This window comes from Poecilia mexicana, unplaced genomic scaffold (assembly GCF_051168715.1).
Source record: "Poecilia mexicana isolate PSO_F unplaced genomic scaffold, ASM5116871v1 scaffold_2, whole genome shotgun sequence".
Classification (NCBI taxonomy): domain Eukaryota; kingdom Metazoa; phylum Chordata; class Actinopteri; order Cyprinodontiformes; family Poeciliidae; genus Poecilia; species Poecilia mexicana.
The window spans coordinates 30,493,745-30,511,362 of NW_028263371.1; the positions used below are offsets into that span (position 1 = coordinate 30,493,745).

The 17,618-nt window shown below is 38.6% G+C and overlaps 3 protein-coding genes across 3 annotated transcripts in view; all 3 read right to left on the reverse strand.

Annotated features, from left to right (window-relative positions):
- Positions 1-4,050: 4,050 nt before the first annotated feature.
- Positions 4,051-7,531, reverse strand: LOC106930320 (2-oxoglutarate receptor 1-like). Its single transcript, XM_015007777.2, has 2 exons — positions 7,150-7,531; positions 4,051-5,671 (listed from the first exon to the last, which is right to left on the reverse strand). The coding sequence occupies exon 2, from the start codon at positions 5,660-5,662 to the stop codon at positions 4,673-4,675; it is 990 nt and encodes a 329-aa protein (XP_014863263.2). The 5' UTR covers positions 5,663-5,671; positions 7,150-7,531; the 3' UTR covers positions 4,051-4,672.
- Positions 7,532-8,339: 808 nt separating this feature from the next.
- LOC106930318 (kelch-like protein 41b) lies at positions 8,340-14,733 on the reverse strand. Its single transcript, XM_015007776.2, has 6 exons — positions 13,262-14,733; positions 12,288-12,445; positions 11,801-11,908; positions 10,584-10,769; positions 9,834-9,980; positions 8,340-8,775 (listed from the first exon to the last, which is right to left on the reverse strand). Exons 1-6 carry the CDS (start codon positions 14,369-14,371, stop codon positions 8,664-8,666), a joined length of 1,821 nt encoding a protein of 606 aa, XP_014863262.2. The 5' UTR covers positions 14,372-14,733; the 3' UTR covers positions 8,340-8,663.
- A 1,421-nt stretch (positions 14,734-16,154) lies between these two features.
- LOC106930317 (uncharacterized) overlaps positions 16,155-17,618 on the reverse strand; it is a 33,019-nt gene continuing 31,555 nt past the window's right edge. The window contains exon 36 of the mRNA XM_015007775.2: positions 16,155-17,585. Within this exon, the coding sequence (XP_014863261.2) occupies positions 17,578-17,585 (8 nt within the window). The 3' untranslated portion in view covers positions 16,155-17,577. The remainder of the gene's footprint in view (positions 17,586-17,618) is intronic.

The window sequence follows — 17,618 nt, forward strand, 5'->3', positions numbered from 1 at the left end:
CCAATGAGCTCCTTCAGCTTCTGCACAGTCACTGCTTCATGTTTTTAACCATCACAAACTTATCAAAACGGCCAAAACTTAGAGAAACGTATTAGCCAGCAACAAGCAACCTGTGGGGAAGGAGTCCCATTACATACACTATACTTTAGACAACTGAAGAAAACGGCAGTAACTCCAGCATTTATTAGGATTTAAAACGTAACGAAGGAAATCTTGTAGTTCCGGTACCAAAACCTCAGAATGTCATTAACCCTGTTAACTGCCCTGTGCCTAATACCTAATTTACCTGCCTAATACCTAACTTACCAAATTTCCATTATTTAGATCATTTGCTTGGCCTTTCATTGTTAGAGCTAAACAAAAAAATAATTAGTTTGTTATTAGGGATTTACCTTTGCTGACTGCCTGAGGATTAGGATGCTTCAGGTGCTAAACAAGCTGAAGCTGGATACAGACTCAAGTTCTTGGTCCACACATACATTTTTGGTAAACTTTAATGAAATTGGTATGATAAATCACAATACAACCCATAGCAACCTTATTATTCTCTGCATGACACTTCCTATGACCAATTTAGAACAGCTAATGGCTAACTGAACCAACATATTGTGACCTACGTGTTTAGAGCAGAAGATGGCAACATTGATATTTTTGGCAGGATTTAACTCAACATAGGAGAAAACTACATTTACAGACTAACGTGCTTCATTAAATTTCATGTATAACATTTAATATGCTTGAAAAATGATTTTTTTTTTTTAGTATAAGAGTGAAGGTAATTTCCCACTGGAAACTGGTTCAATAAAAACACGCAGCGTCCTGTGCTGGTAATTTGTACCTGATGGACTCTCCAGCACACGTTTTTTTCTTCCACACTATAAAATCTTCACACTTCTTCCCCCATTCACGCACAGATGATGAGTTTTTTTCCTTTTTTTTTTTTTTTTTTTACCCATGAAGAAGAGGAGAGCAGTAGGCCTGAAAGACAAGCTGTCAGAGCCACTTCGAGCACTCTTACATCACACTGACAGAACATTGGTATTTGTACCATTAGGCCATTGATCACTGGGCTCTTTGCTTCCAAATTGATCATTTAAACTTCAATTGGCCGTGACTCTGCCGCAGCAGAAAATAGAAGAAGCTTAAGGCTTTTTATTTTTTCTTCCCCACTGCAATCTGAGAACCGTGCAGCTCGACGGACGCTCCATTTTCGCTCAAGTAGAAAAACAATCAGGTTTTGCAAATTTCCACAGACAGCAAACCTTTAAAAGTTAGGTGCTGGGGCGATTGCTTAAAATTAATATCCTGGCGCCGGCGTCTGCAATACGCACTTCCTGACGGCTCCGTGATGCGCTCCAGAGGAGGAAAAAAGTGTAACGTCGAGATCAATTTGGAGGCAAAAACAGAATATCCACAGACTAAAATAGCTTTTCCATTCCCGGCTGTCGACTCTACCTGCACAGCGTGCAGGAGAGAAACATTTTACAAATCCATAATAACAAGCCTCATTTCTACTGCGTGCACCTGCCCACTGAAGATGGGAATCTTAAAAACCCAAATTCATACAAAGGAAACCACATCCGGATGAATTATTGGCTGGAAAACCAGCTTGTCTTTTAGAGAGATACAAACCCACTTAACACGTTAAAGAATATTGCAACAAATTGCAACATATTTAAATCATTTCCTAGACTTTGAGTAAAATGTGACAAACTTCCACAGGAAATATAGCTTACCATTTCTGGACAAAATTAATTTATTTGAAATACTAAGACAAATGTGATTACAGTCAAACTTACCCAAACTCCCAGCAATATTAAACATGCACTTATTTCATATCTAGAGACATTTATGTGTAATCATTTCATAATCATTAAAGGATTTAATTAGCCAAATGCTTTTTCCAACATGCTTGCCAAGCATTTTTCAGAACAAACTTGTGAGCATTTGTTACCACGAGATCATATTTAACTGTGTTTATATAGCATTATGTAATTTTAAAAAGCTTTAACTTACCTTACATCTACAATTAGATGTAGTTTCAAACTCATGGCAGCAATTTCTCCCTATGTTGATTGTTTTAAGAGGCTGAAACAGAACAAGCAAAATAGACGTCATGTGAAACACTATAAAATGTATTCATTTATTTCCAGTCAGACAGACCTTATTGTTATATTTAATGTGGTCTTTCCCAGTAGTCTTCTAGGTTTAACTCTAATCTAAAGATTATTTGCATACCATAAATGAAGGGATAAACCAGTGTCTCCTTAACTCATAATATGCAGTCTAACTTTTCTTGCTAACAACATTGAGCAATCAATGTAAACATTCTGCACCGAGATGTCTGGGCATACCTCCAGAAGCCTAACTGAATTAAGTGTCCTTCATCAGTATGAAATTTTTCATCTGTTACTAGATGAGATGAAGGATTTGGATAATTCTAAAATGTCACGATACGAAATCTAAACCATGTTTTTCATAAATTTATGGATAGTGAGACTGGAACCCACCTTAAGATCCACATAAAAGAGAGCACCGTGGGTGGTTAGTCCAATCACCGTCACTTCCTGAATGAGCAAATCAAGCTGCCTTTAATAACAGGAAAGGGGAGATTATCAACATCCTACATATAATATATAAAAATTGTACACAACAAATTACAAAAATGCAAAACAAAAACTGTGTCATTTTTGGTTAAACTTTCTTTCCAAAAACCGATTAACACATTCTCTCAATATGTACGAAAAACTTCTAATTTTTTAATCCTTCTGAAATGTTTGTATCACGTGACTTTATCACTTAGCGATTTAAAATTCGAAATAATTATTCACTGTTTTATACAGACTTTTAATTTCCAATTAAAAAAAAAAAAGTATCTATATTGTTTTATAGTAGTTCCCGGAAGTTCTGGAACCAAAAACAAAAAATTAAACGTAGTTAGCGGTGACTAACTTACCAGCCAAATTGTTAACGTTTTGTAATTTATGCTTTGTCAGCTATTAAATACAAACACTAAGACATGAAAACAGCTCTACCGTTGTGAATAAAATAATTTTTTCTGGATAAATTACATCCGCCGGTCTTCTCTGGTAGCAGGCAAATCTCGTCCTCAAACACCACGCGCAGATCCTTCATCAACTTGACTACTGGCGCGAGCCACAACAACTTCTTCGGTTGTTGTTAGTTATTGTGTTAACATTCATGTTATGTGCATTACTGCCACCATCTGGTTTGGTCTGAGAATTACTGTTTTTTTTTAGGTGCGCTGTAAAAAACTTAACCACAAAAATAAGGTGATGCACACTTATAGTGCTGAAAGTAATGTCGCTAAAAGTTTATTGTTTCACAAATGTTCACATCCCACAGAGAATTAAAGAACATAAAATGCATTTAGTGGTCGGAAAGCTGTGCAATCTTGTGGACGAGTTGTGAGTAACTCTTCTACATTGCTTTCAGTTTTAATTTAATATTTAGCATACTTAAACTTTGACATTTTTTTGTTTGTTTGTTTTTCTTTTACTATTTTGTGTTGTGTTTGTATTAAATGTCCTGGTTATACCCAAAGGCGGCTAAGTTTCAACTATCTGACACACGGTTAACAATTTCTGCTCCAAGATCATTGCTGATATCTGCCGCTCCTGGCATTATTTTAACAAACACTTTCAATCTGTCAAAAGTCATTTTAGTCATTATAGTATCTTTTCCCAAACATTGTGAGTGCCCTTTAAAAATGCAGCTGGAGATACATTCTCAAATAAGACTGTGTGACAATGACAATGCCAAAGCTTTGGGGGAAATAATATCAACTTGTAATAAAAAGAGACATAATATGTCTTTTATCATTTATAATAATGAGAGAATGAGGAACATAATAAAAACATTAACCTAACTCATGGCCGAATCATAACCTTGCTGCATTGAGGACGTGCAAAAAATTAGCACAGCTGTGGCTCAAAAAGAGGGGAAACGTTAACTCATATTGGTTCCACTCAAACCTATATCTCATACATTTCTATTTGAAATTTATTAAAAATAGGAACAAGATCAATGTGACATGCTTTATGCCTGAATGTTTATTAGGTGAGTTTTACGTGGGTTCCCCACAATAGAAAGCATCAAAACAAATGTAAGACTAAAACATGTTTTCCTCAAGTCAGTCAGCAGTATGATTCCTCTATACCTGAAAGAAACATTTTACATATTTAGTTTAACTGTATTTTTTTTATTTGGGGTAATAAAGCAGTGTAAAAGGTGCTCAGTACAACTGTTCTCCACATTTTTGACTTTTATTTGTTATATTTGAAAACAGCGTGTCGCCTTCTTTCCATTTCACAACTTAGAAAAAATGTATTGATGTTTACAGTATTTTAATGTGACAAGATCTATAACAGGCAGTAATTTGGCAAGGTACAGCAAAATGTGACAGAAATTAGCTATAGTTCAAAACTGGAAACATACCACTCAACTAAGATAAAATGACTAAGCATACACCTCCACTTGTCCATATAATCAGAGCAACAATTAGAAAGCTTAAATTAACTCAGGTAATTTGCTAATCTATTATGTCACTGATGCAAACTCTAGTGATATTCACAGACTGTCTGAAATTGCTGACAAATAGTGTCCGTTCAGTAATTTCATTACATTAAAAAAAAAAGTCATTATTTGTTTGTCATGCAGCGGGCATGTCAGTCTCAGCCCGGTGCACGATGTTCAGGTGGAGCAGGGACTTTGCTTTGGCGAGCCATTGTTCCCGGCAAAAAATGTCCACAAAGGCCTTTCTGAAGTTGTCTCCTGAGAGAGTGTACAAAGCCAGGTTAAAGAATGTGTTGAGTCCCGCAAGAGGCCTTGAGATAATATAAGCTGCATTCACGACATATTTCATGCACTTTGTTGTTGAATTTGTTTGAATTTCCACCCACAACACTCGTAAGATGTGGTATGGCAGGTAGCACATTGCAAACACCACCAGGATGAGGACGATGACTCGCCGCGCTCGCATCCTGCAGGAAGTGGTGGGGCTGGACCCACTAGTGAGCCGTTTCACAATGCCGATGTAACAGACAAACACCAGCATTGACGGTAGCGCAAACCCAAACGCAGTGAGCAGCCAGTTGTACTCCCGAATGCTACCGACTGACTCTATGCTAGCAAAGTCAATGCAAAATGTCATGTTGTCCTTGTGGGTCAGGGATATGAAGGTAAGCATTGGGGTGACTTCAGCGGCAGAGATGATCCAGACAACCAAGCAGGCAACGATTCCCCAAACCTTCTGTTGCACCTCTACCACTCTCAGCGGCTGGATCACCACCAAAAAACGGAAAACTGCGACACAGGACAAAGACAGGATGCTTCCGTACAGATGGAAGTGAAACGCAAACCGCACAAAACGGCACATGAAGTCGCCAAGCATCCACGATTCACCATTGCTGTAGTAGTAGACCAAAAAGGGCATGGTGAGGACATAGAGGAGATCCGTTAGTGCCAGGTTGACCATGATGATGCTGCTGCTCTTCCATGGACGCAGCTTTGCCAGGTAGATGCCTATGGATGTAATGTTCCCCACTAGGCCCACTACAAAGATGATGCCATAAGCAACAGATAGGTAGTAGCGTTTCAGGAGCACTTCCAGGTCAGTGCAGCTGTCATTGAGCCCAGCCATGGAAAAGCCCTATTGGAAAAAAGAAACATAAAGTCATTACCAGAAAAAGGTGTTACAACATTTATTTTGTCCTAAAAAAAAAAGACCTGAGAGGCCACTATAAGCTGCTTATTTTTTGACGAGATTTTGGCACATCCTAATCCTAATGCTAACATCAACCTATTGCTACACTTAAATTAAAGCTAAAGTCTAAGCACAATTAATTCTTATGCTTTAATTAAATTTGCTACATTCACATTTGAATCCACTAATACTAAGTCAAATTAATGTTAAAGTCAAGCTAAAACTTGTGGTGGATAAAGTTTCTGTAGTCAAAGTTTACCATTGTTTTAAGCACAACTTAACTTTTAAACTAACATAATTTCTAAACAGAAACATTAAATTATCTACTCATACAAAAGGTGTCAAGCAAGTTACACTGGTTTACCTGGTTTAATTCTTTAATTTATTAGTGTAGAAGTTACAAATGGCCAAAGAACATCTGGTTGAGGACGTTTGAAACAAGAATTTAAGCTAATGATAAAGTCAAGTCTAATAGCTAGCTAGCCGAGCATTTTAGCTGACAAAGCTGGTGCAGTCGACGACCAGCTTACGCCGCACAGACGACTTTTTATTTTGTTATTTGAACAACAAACCAATGTGAGCAAAACAATATTAATGTGTTAGAATTTAGTTAATTTCAAACTATATTTTTTGCTGAGCTTTAGCCAGGCTAAAATGTAGTTTTATAAATATAACTTAAGTGTTAAACTTGTGTGGCTTTGACAAAAAAAAAAAAAAAATAGTAGAAAGAAATCAACAGAAATAATTATAATCACTTTCTTAGATTGGTTAAATCCTAAATTAGTTTTACGGTTGTGTTGGAAAAATGTAGGCAATTCAAAGTAAAGGTAGATTTTTTTTCACAACGTTTTGAATGTACTACTGCTTAATTTGTAGGATAATATTGTGTTATTGTTCACTAAAAAAAAGCTTGCACAGGGTGATGTTCATAACACTGATATAAACATGTTCACATAGCCAGACCAAGGTTATTGTTAGGGTCACCAACTATGCAGGTCAAGGTTAGGTTGTCAACACTGTTGTACGAGTGAAAAAAACTAGATTTGAAACTCTGCCCCCATATCTGTCGTTACATGGTCAGCAGCAATTACTGAAGGAGGGAGAAACGAGAAAGTGGGACTGACGAGCAAGAGGTGAGCAGAACAGGCAAGAAAGGAAACAATCACGCCGCCTCAGTGGGAAAGAAGCAAACAATATCTCGTTTCCTTGTCAACAGCTTGGTTTGTGAAAGCCTCTCAGGATCTCACAGCTGTAGCTCCGCTTGAGAAACATCTCCTGTTATGGATTTGAGATATACAACGTGCAGCTTACATGTCCCAAATTGACACAGACGTACAGGTAGGAACATTCATTTGCTACTGCAGCTGTAATTCGCATTATGACATTTCAAAATCGCAGTAAATATTGTGAATATTAAAACTTACTTTTAACTACTGCGTTCTCATCAGCTTGCAGCCCAAGTCCTCAAATGTGCTGTCTTTGTTTTTGCTGCCATTCCTTCATCTCTGCACCTCCCACTCACTGCACTTCCAGTCTTCCACACCCAGGGGGGAAACTCCCGCATTTTTTATTTTCATCTTGCAGGCGCACCATTGCGTGATTCACCTTTAGCCGTCTGCGGCACAACATTCCTGTGTCACACTTAGAACTGATCAAGGTCCAGTTTCACATGAATTAACAGGAAACGAGTGCGAGAGATTTTTTATTTTGTTTGTTCAGGAAACAAGGGCCTCAATTGAGGTCTTTGTTAATTTTTCTCTCGAGAAGACACACACACACACACATACACGCCCGCACACACGCACGCACACACACACACACACACACACACACACACACACACACACACACACACACACACACACACGCGTATGTGGCTGTGGAGAGAGTTTGGCACCTGGCATAGAGCACCACTGTCAAATTTGTCATTAAAATAACAAGAGAGTGTGGGAAGTTTTGCGAAAAGCAAAAGGGCTCATTGTGTTAATCCGTGAGCAGCTCAAAACAAACAAAAAGAAAAATCTTCAGCCATTAACTTGTTGGCAAAGTGACTCTATTGACCCAGATTTTGAAGGTCAGCTTTTTTATTTCAGACTATTGACAATTCCAAAGGATTGTTTTCACAAAATAAGTATTAGATTAAAATTGCCCACTTAAAACAAAATGTCACATTAAAAAATAATAATAATAATAATAATGAAAACTGATGAAACTAATAATAATGAGTTACAACTCCCAAACACGGTGGTGGCGCATCATGCTGTGGGATTGCTAGTGGTATCACAAAGCGAATTGAATAATTAGGTGTAAATTTATACTGATTTCCTTTGCTAAAATAATTTAAATTAAACCTTTTTTTGCAGCCATCAGTTCCAACTCGGCACATTATCCCTGAATGTTTTCCCAACCGTGTGTTTTCTCCTGCCAGTCCTGTTGGCACCTTGATAAATGTGACCGTGTGTTTGAAGATCATTACTTGGGTCTTTTCGCGTCAAGGCGACCGTCGCCGTTTAGTCTTCACTTCCTTATTTGCCCCGAAGGCCTCTACAAATGCGCTGCCCTCGGAAAGCACAAGAAAGGAAAAAAGAAAAAAAGCAAAGGCAGAGGCAGAAAGGAGAAGTTACTTCTTTTATTTTTTACAAAAGACGAGCTAAAATTGTGTAAACAGAGATTTGGAGATCCAACTAAATTGTGACTCCTTTTTTTAAAATGCTGAGGGGATGACGTGTCTTTGAAGCAGCAGCTAAAGGGAGCTTTCGATGTACAGATAAAAATCATCTGAGTTCAGAGGAAAAAAAAAAAAATGTCAAAGATCAACCCCAGCGCCTTAGAAGCATTTCACAGAAGGAGGAGGAAGAGGAGGAGGGAGAGAAGGAGGAGGAGAGGGTCTTTGGAAGCTGTTAAATAGACGGGGCCCTGAGACGGAAAATGGTTCTGTCTACAACTTGGGCATCCTGGCGGCGTTGAGGCGGACAGACACGCAGGAGGAGCCTGCTGCATAGCGCATCTCCCTCAGCATGCCGCTCCACTGCTTCTTGTCGTCCTCATACCTGATAGGAAGAGGAGAAGAGTCGCAAATGAAAACAAGTACAGTATTAAAAAAAGGGGGGGGGGATTTTGGAGTGTATTTCTTATTCGCAATACTAATAATTGAAATTTAAATGAAGCAAGTCAGTTTGGAAAGCTAATGGATAATAGTAGCTAACTTTTAGCATCTCTTTGATTCAGTGTTATAATGTTATAATTCATCAATAATAAGGCAGGATTTGAAGAGTATATTTATCTAAATGGTAAAAGTGAGGAACCTGTGTTTGGAAAAGTTTCGTTGTTGGACACAAATTTAAGTTTGTATCCCACTTTAGCTAGCTTAGCGATAGTGCTAAGGCTAATGTGAAATATGCTAGCAGGGGCAGCATTTAACCAAGTGAATATATAATATTTAAAATCAAGAATGTAAAGTATGGAACATAAACACGCAATTAGCATTTTCGTTGGTTTTCAAAGTAGATAAGACATTTTAAAACTTAGATATAGTAATCACATGTTGGACTGTTTTCTTGATAGTAGAAAAGGCAATTTTATTGGGAATATATAATGAATAATTGGTTGGTCACTTTTGCTACAAATAGTAAAACATGGAAGTAAACACAGCTAAAGAGAACTCATCTCTCCACCACTGCTAAAACAAATGTTCCTTTAAAATTAATTTCTGGTTGAGAATTACATATAAAAAAGGCTTTAAACAGAGAGGTATGACATACAGCTGATTGATAATGACAAACAGGAAGTCAACAGACAGACCTCAAAGATGACACCTGTTGTTTGTGAGCACAAAGTTTGTCAGGCAAGAAAAAAACAAATACTTTACAAATAAGCTGCAGTAGGATGTGTTTACAAGTGATGTTTTGTTCAAAAAACATAGTATTTTAAGATGTCTTCCATCCACTATGTGAGTGGAATTAGCTTTAAGTGCTAATTTAGTGTCAGACATGCTATGACAGACATAATGTAATAGTATTATTAACAGTGTAGATTAGTGACCCTCAAAATTGATTCATTTCTTCTTATCGAAACAGTTGGTTTAATCAATCTTTTTCTGAGGACTTACTGCCAGACATCGGTGACCTCTGTGGGAGCCACCTCCTTGTTCTCCATCTGAACCATGGCGAAGCCGCCCACAGCGTACAGCAGGCCGCCGGTGCTCACCAGGTTGATGGAGCTCCTCTCCTGGGGGAACTCCATGAAGGGTTCCCACCTGCGGAGACACGGCACACCGGAATAGGCTCAGGATCGTCAACACTGGTGGCACACACCTGTTTCTGCACTGTTCAATGGATGTGGTTCAGCATAGAAAACACTGACAAACCTAATAACTTTATTTTCTTTTTCATGCCCAGATATGCAAGCAGATTGTGCTATTTTGTAATTGGACTAATAATAATAATAATAATAATAAAACTAAAAAGCTAAAGTAAAATTCACACTTTTTATGTACATCCTAGCATTACCAATGCAGCAAAGCTAGCCACAACAGAAAACTAGCAAAGAAGAAGTTGAAAACTGAAATAGACTTTCTCTTTAAAAGATATGAGATTATTAAAATACGTTCATTTTGTTTAACTGTATGGCTCCAATTTAGGCAAATAAATATGTATTTAAAAGTTTAAAATATTGATTATGTTGAGGGGAATTGCTTTGATATTGGTGATTACAGCTGGCAAAAAAGGAATGATTAGGATATGTTCACAGAATATGTAGCTCTGTGAAAAGATAAAGTATAACCACCTTTATTAGTTGGAAGAAAACGATGCTAAAAAAACAACAAAAAAGTCATGGACATTCTGTGAGCTGAACGTACTTGTTCGTTGTGAAGTCGTAGGCCTCACATGAGGCGGTGAGGCCCTCCTCGTTCACTCCGCCGGCCACCACGATCTTTCCCTTGTGGATGACGGCTCCGAACATGGCTCTGGGTGTCTTCATGGCCGCCATCTCCCTCCACTCAGACTGCTTGTGGTTGTACGCAAACACTTTGTTGAGCGCTTTGCTGCAGGGGGAAGGGGGGGGTGGCGGGTTATTGATAGTCAAAATGTGTCAAAGATCAGCTAGAAATGTTTTTTTTCACATCAAACATCTTTTTTTTCTCCCCCTTCAACTAGGCACCGACAAACAAAGAAAACCTCTGAAATAAAGAAAAATTATAACGTAGAAGCCTAACAATAAGATAAAGTGTCATTTTGGACTGTTGGTACTTGAATGACTTAAAGAAATGACTTAAAATATTAATTTGAATGTAACAGGAAGATAATGTCAACCGCTAACGTTTTGTCACATTACACCCACCAACTTGGATGTGTCTTTAGATTTTATGTGGCAGACTGACAAAATATCACATAATTGTGAATTAGAAAGGAATTGTTTTTATATATGAAATTATAATTCAGCATGTTCTGCCACAAATCAAATCCACTTTGTGGAAATTCAGCAAATATGGTAGCAGCAGCAGGATGTTACAGGGATAAACACTGTAAATACACCATTTATTAATGCAGTGTGTAATGTAGAGGGGTTTTAAATAGGGGGGGAAATAAGCTAATACTTTTATTTTCATCAAAAAATTTTATGTTTTGTTAAGTTAACTTCAAATGTGTATTTTATCAGTTAAATGTTTGATTCTTTTGTCTAGCAGCTCAGTTTTCCTCTCCATGTGGTAACTGGCAGCTGAAATCGCTGGACTATTATTAGTCTCAGCCTTTAATTCAAGTGAGTTTATTAGCCGTAGCATCATCGTTCCTGGAAAACAAGGGTGATTTGTGCGCCAGTTCTGTGGAAATAAACAGTAGTTATGTTATACCTGTAAAAAAAAAGGTCAGGTCAGGATTTTCCCGTTATTGTTGTGCGTTCGAAGACCCTGGACTGTGGTTCTGTAATCATGGTCTGAGATGTGCATCCTGCAGTTTTCCCAGCTTGCAGCATGATGGATCAGGAACAGCAGCTGTTCACGGCGTTAGCGCGGACACACACACACACACACACACACACACACACCCCCACACACACACACACACACACACTCACTTGTCATCTGTTTTTCCTCCGATGCAGTAGATCAGTCCTTTGTGTGACACGACGGCGTGGCCGTGAATCTTCAGAGGAAGCTTTTTCGTTTCGGTCCATTTCATCTTCCTAAAGAATGCCACATGTGTGGAAATATTAAAATATGGTGCAACATTCGGGCATATTTCTATCCCGAGTTTAAACAACACTTTAGTTATAGCATTGAATCCTAAGTTTTGTTTTTACACAATCATTTACACGTCATAAATTTGCATGTGCCGATCACGGCGAAGCTCATTAGAGAACGTGAGACTAAATAAAAAACATATTTATACATATGGATTTATTTACACTTTCTTTTTTAGCACTAAGAGAGTTGTTTATTTTTCTGAAGTTAATTATCACCTGAAAAAGTGTGCATGAAGTGAGAGACAGAGTCAGGGAGGCTGGGGGGAACAAATGTGAGAAGAAGGCGTAGCATGAAAAGAAAAAAAGTAATACCACTAACTCAACATCGTAGCACATCACGGTGTCCAGCGACTCATTGGTCTGGAGGTCCTTTCCAGCCACAGCGAACAGTAGGTTCTGACTCTCACCGATGTTGAAAAGGCATCGTGGAGAAGGCATGGGTGGCATGGCAACCCACTCAGATGTGAGGGGATCAAACTAAGGTGTGAATAAATGACACAATAAAAAAAAGAACCCTTATATGTATTGGTTACTGTGAAGAAATAAGCGTAAAAGACAACATAGATTTCACTGGAAACCTTCTGTTTACTGAAAATGTATTTGTTTTTTGAGTTCTTTAAAAAGCCAAAAGGGACTAAGTTAGATTAACAATAACACTTTCTAATTAGATTGTCATGCAAGATAATGGTATGTGTCATTTACAGAAAACATATTTCAAAAACACTGAAAATATTTATTACAATTGGAAATAAAATGCTCTTGTTAAGAGCTTAAAATCAGAAAGTAGCTACAACAGACAACAACCTTTACTTTGTCTATCTAATATGAGGCTATAGGTAGCTAGAGAGAAGATATCTTCGATAAGTGCTTAGGTGGACAAAAAGAATAAATTGTACCGCAGCGAGCCAAACCAAATTAATCTTAATTTAAAAGCTGATTTTCTGATTTGTATCCCAAATTTAACCCAAGGTGTACTTGTCCTTAAAATGTATTCAAATTGAATACATTGAGCATGTCTTCAAGAATGACAACATTCTTGAAGACATGCTAAATGTATCTTCTGGTTCTGTGCCTGCAGTGTTTCTCAAGCTATGCTAGACTTACCATTTCATGATTCTAGCAGTTAACAGAATAGGCGTGGTAATAATCTTAAAAAAAAAAAAAAAAAAAAAAAAAAAAATCTTCCCAAGGATGCCATTGTAAGAGTGTTTCTGAGATGGACATTGTGTGAATTTACCCAACTGAAGGCTAAATGGCCCAACAACTTATCTGGGTGATTCAGGAAATGCTCACCAAGTAGAAGTAGCATTGCAAAGGCACGTCCTTGTTATCCTCATCCACAAACAGTCCTCCAATGATGTAGAGCTGATTCTGTTGCGTCACCAAGCTAACGTGGTTACGGGGGACCTGCTCTGACATAGCAGCAAGGAAGCATTCGTTCTCATTGACGTCGTACGCCACCGCTGCTGTGTCATTGATCATCAAGACGAAGTCGCGAGCAAACATGCCATGTCTGCGGTCATCATTGAGGAAACCAGGGAATGGGCTGTCTTCTTCCTCGCCTTCCTTGCCTGCTCCCTCCTCACCCACTTTCTTCACAGGTTTGTCGGGAAGTTTCCCCTTGAAGGCATCCTTGATGACCTGCATCATCTTCTGGAGTTCCGGGTCAGCTTTAATGATCTCGTCATTCTCCACTTTTTCTTTGAAGTACTTCTCCGGCATCAGTCGGAAGCGGATGCAGTTGAAGGCATCCTTCAGGACCTTAACACGTTTCTCCTTGTCATGGCGGGCCCAGGCCATGACCGCCTCAAACACCAGCTCTTCTTTCTCAACGTTCAACAAGTCCCCTCCTATGACGGCGAACAGTTCATGGGCCGCAAGCTTGAGGAATTCCTCGTCCTTGTGGAGAAGCTCAAAGCGATCTGCGATGTAATTCCGTGCCGCAACGGCGAGTCTGGGACAGCTGAGGACCAGGCCCATCCTGAAGATGGCCATGCAGTTACCCAGCGAGAGTTTCTTCTGAAGATAATTGACGCAGACTGTGAAGACAGAAGGGATTTGGAATCTGTTTGCCACAGCAATGATATCCTGCACATTGTCATCAGTGAGGTCAATCTCAGCCGAGTAGAGGTACTGGATAATCATGTCCAGGACAGAGGGGTTGATGTCATCTAGGACTACCTCTTTGGTGTTTTCCACCTCCTTTCCATCCTCAGTGAAGAAGATATCCCTGAAGTAAGGGCTGCAAGCGGCCATGATTAGCCGATGGCATGGGAAACTGCGGTCGCCCACTTTCAGGGTACAGTCCACAAACTTGTTCTCATTGAGAAGCTCCTTCAGCCCGTCTTGAAGGAGAGTGCTCTGAAACAGCCGCAGCTCCTCCTTGATGGCGTTGGGGTCCATAGCTTGGTCAAAGAGGGGTAAGGGCACCAAAACAAAAGTGTCTGTGAACAACGGAAGGAGATGGTCGCCAAAGGTCCTTTTGGCAGTAAGTCCTGGCTGGAAAAGGCTGAGCAGAGAAAGGGTTCCTGGTGTGAAGACCGAGCAATTCAATCCACCCCCCTCTAAATATAGCTCTCTCTAACCCCAGCATGCTTCAGTGGAATCTCAATGGGCCAAATCAGAGAACAGCCCCAGCATTGGACTCCAGCACCTGCCGCTGCAGACTGAAAGTAGCAACTGCTGGGATATTCGGCTGGAGACACGCCACCATGATTCAGCTCCCAGAGTGTCATGTGGTCCATTTACAGCAAAGACAATGCTGTCAAAGCCCCCTAAATAGCTCCCGTATAGCTAAAGTTACACATGAGTGAGAGGATATTCAGAGCACTGGCTGTCATATTCAAAAATATGTGCTGTTCTTTAGACGTCAATTTATTTTCCAGTCCGCATGGAGTTTAAAATCACCTACGAAGTGACCCCAGACACCTCAAGAGTAGAGATTTCACTTCAAGAGGAATAAGTAATCACAGCACTACTCTATATTAGATAAGATCTGTCTCTTACAGTCTTCCACTGCTTCCCAATTTTTCAAATTACAGTAAATGGTTTGACTGTTAACCTTTTCAACTGTAATACAGTGATTAACATTTCACATGATCTAATTAGCTCCAATCCTGTTATAAGTTGCATTACACGTTGTCCACATACACAATCCGGAAAAAAATATTTGTTCATGAAAGGTTTTGTTTATCATAACACGTGATTTCCTCATTATCCGCATGTTGCCTTCGCTTTGTTTTCTTGTTACCCATCTTAGCGTTAATTAGCAGACACTGGAGAGACACACTGAGCTATAATTGGACCTAAAAAGTTTCTAGTGTGGCAGCTGTGAGCAAAAACAGGTGAGAGTCACACAAACAAGTGGCAATTTCCACAAATCAGCAAGATGAGTTTTTTTTTTCTTTTTTTTTTTTTCTCCTGTGTGCATGTCTCAAAACAACGCAGTCGGAGATTTTCATTTTAGAATCAGAAACATGTTTCCTTTCGTTGCTGACATAAATGACGTCCGGGTGCTTGCAGCCACGTCTTCCCTGTGAAATGGTAATAAATGCCATAAATTAATGTGTCTGGATCGATAGATGCTTATTTGATTCGGTCTTATTTCTGCAGCCTGATGATGAAGTTTGAAGAGGCCGTGGAGTTGGGCAACATTTCTCGGGCACTAAAGATAGATCAGACTACGCCACATGTCGAGGAGTCGCTAAAATGTAATTTAAGCAGAAGGGGAGAGAGCTGATGTGCGTAAGAGAGCTCTGCTGCTTCCTTAAAGCTACAGTGATATTTAGGAAAAATTAGATTGTGTTGCACTTTACACTGATTTGAAAAAGTATTCACACAGTTTCCATGTGTTTAACAGGGATTTTGTATGACAGAAAGTTGTACATTTTAATTTGTAACGTGGAAGGAATTAGATGGTTTTCAGTTTATTGGCTCCAGCTCCGTCAGATTAAACGTAGATCTTTAATTGAATTTCAATCAGGACTTTGACTAGGCCATTGTAACACATGAATGTGCTTTGATCTAAATTATTTCATTGCATATTTAAGTGAAAAAACTAAATTCTCATTATTTTAAATGTAAAGGCCATTGTTGCAGGAAGGGTGGATGTTATATTAATATGAATTTTAATCACAAAATTCATTCCGCCACCTGAAATATTAATCATTAATGAGCATTTCACATATTGTAATTAATATCTGATTTATTTCAGTGGTTGACACTTGTAACCAAACATTACACAGTACAGTAAAGTATGCATTTCTGCGTTCAGTACATCTGGGTATTACAAAAACAACACAGCCTACTACTGAACTTGAAGCTTCAAATTCAGAGGCATGAGCACATGTTGCCCAGTAGAGGGCGATATGTGCGTCAGTTTAACCCTTTACCTCAAGTGGAAGAAAGGATGAAGAAAAACTAAAAATGTCACATTTTATATTATCAAAAACAAACAATTGTACACAATTATTTCACAAAGAGAAAGTTATTTATAATGTTTGAATGTCAGTGAAAAAGTCTTCAACCGTCTCATGTTCTTTTAGTTTGCCATGAGTTTTAAAAGATTTTGCTTTAGATTATTATTTTTTTAGTTAAAGTTATGAACTAGATGAATGTAAAATATTTTACTCTGTAATGCAGAAGCTCAGAATTTGAGTCTCGAAGGAGGAGCTACGTCCAACCGGGTGTTTTATACAGCTGAACAGTTGCCATGGGAGACTACAGGCTCTCTCAAACACGCATGAAAGAATCAAAGCATCACTCCAGGTGTGTTTTTGATAAGGGAATAACATCCTAGCATCGTGTAAAGCTGCAAAAAGTTGATTTTACATAATACTGCCTCTTTAATACATGTTTTAATTTAAGTTCTGCATTCGGTTTTGTGTGGACAAAACAAATGGTTCCTGTGTAACTTGCTAAAGGGCATACATTCAAACATTAATGTGGATTGAATTTATATGTATACTTACATAGGGTGAAAGAGGATCCAAAATTTTAGCAAATTTGCACACCAAGTTTTAGTTTTTTAAAATTAACACCACCCCCCCCAAAAAAAAGAAAAAAAAAAAAAACAGCATTCAAATGTGTACTAAAGTGTTTTTTTCTAGATCTTAGTGATATGTGAATCAGCGTAATGTGGCTTAAAAGACTGAAAATGCAAACCTCACCTACTGCCTCTGACTGTGAGAACTTAAATAGAAGTACTTACAGATAGCTTGACTTTACACCGTACTGATTCACTGATGCTGCTTGTTAAGTTGCAGAGCTATGATTGTCCACGTTGTGCAAACAGTTTGGTTTTTTTCCACTATCTTCACAGCACTCACTGAGTATGAGGGGGGAAAAAACGTAATGAAGTGTAGGTGAGAGCTTGTCTGTACACCTGAGTAGAAATGATCATCAAGAAAACATTTAAAAAAAAACATGAAAATGTCTATAACACTTTTTTTTTTTTACAAAATTATTTTTGTGATAAGTTGTAAAATATCACACACACACACACACACACACACACACACAAAACTGGTGTGTGTGGGTTTTGCCTGAGAAAGTTTGACCCAACTTTCTGCAATCTGGTGGAAAATTGAAGAAGAAGAAGATGCCTTCGCTCAGCCTCCTGAAGAAAACACAACATGCAGGAAAGTTAACA

What these genes read in the sequence shown, in the direction of transcription:
- LOC106930320 (XM_015007777.2), bottom strand. Translation starts at nt 5,662, where the DNA reads ATGGCTGGGCTCAATGACAGCTGCACTGACCTGGAAGTGCTCCTGAAA.
- LOC106930318 (XM_015007776.2), bottom strand. Translation starts at nt 14,371, where the DNA reads ATGGACCCCAACGCCATCAAGGAGGAGCTGCGGCTGTTTCAGAGCACT. An exon ending in TGCAATGCTACTTCTACTTG is followed by an intron (nt 12,446 to 13,261) that starts GTGAGCATTTCC and finishes TTCACACCTTAG; the next exon opens with TTTGATCCCCTCACATCTGA. An exon ending in GGAGGAAAAACAGATGACAA is followed by an intron (nt 10,770 to 11,800) that starts GTGAGTGTGTGT and finishes TTCCCCCTGCAG; the next exon opens with CAAAGCGCTCAACAAAGTGT.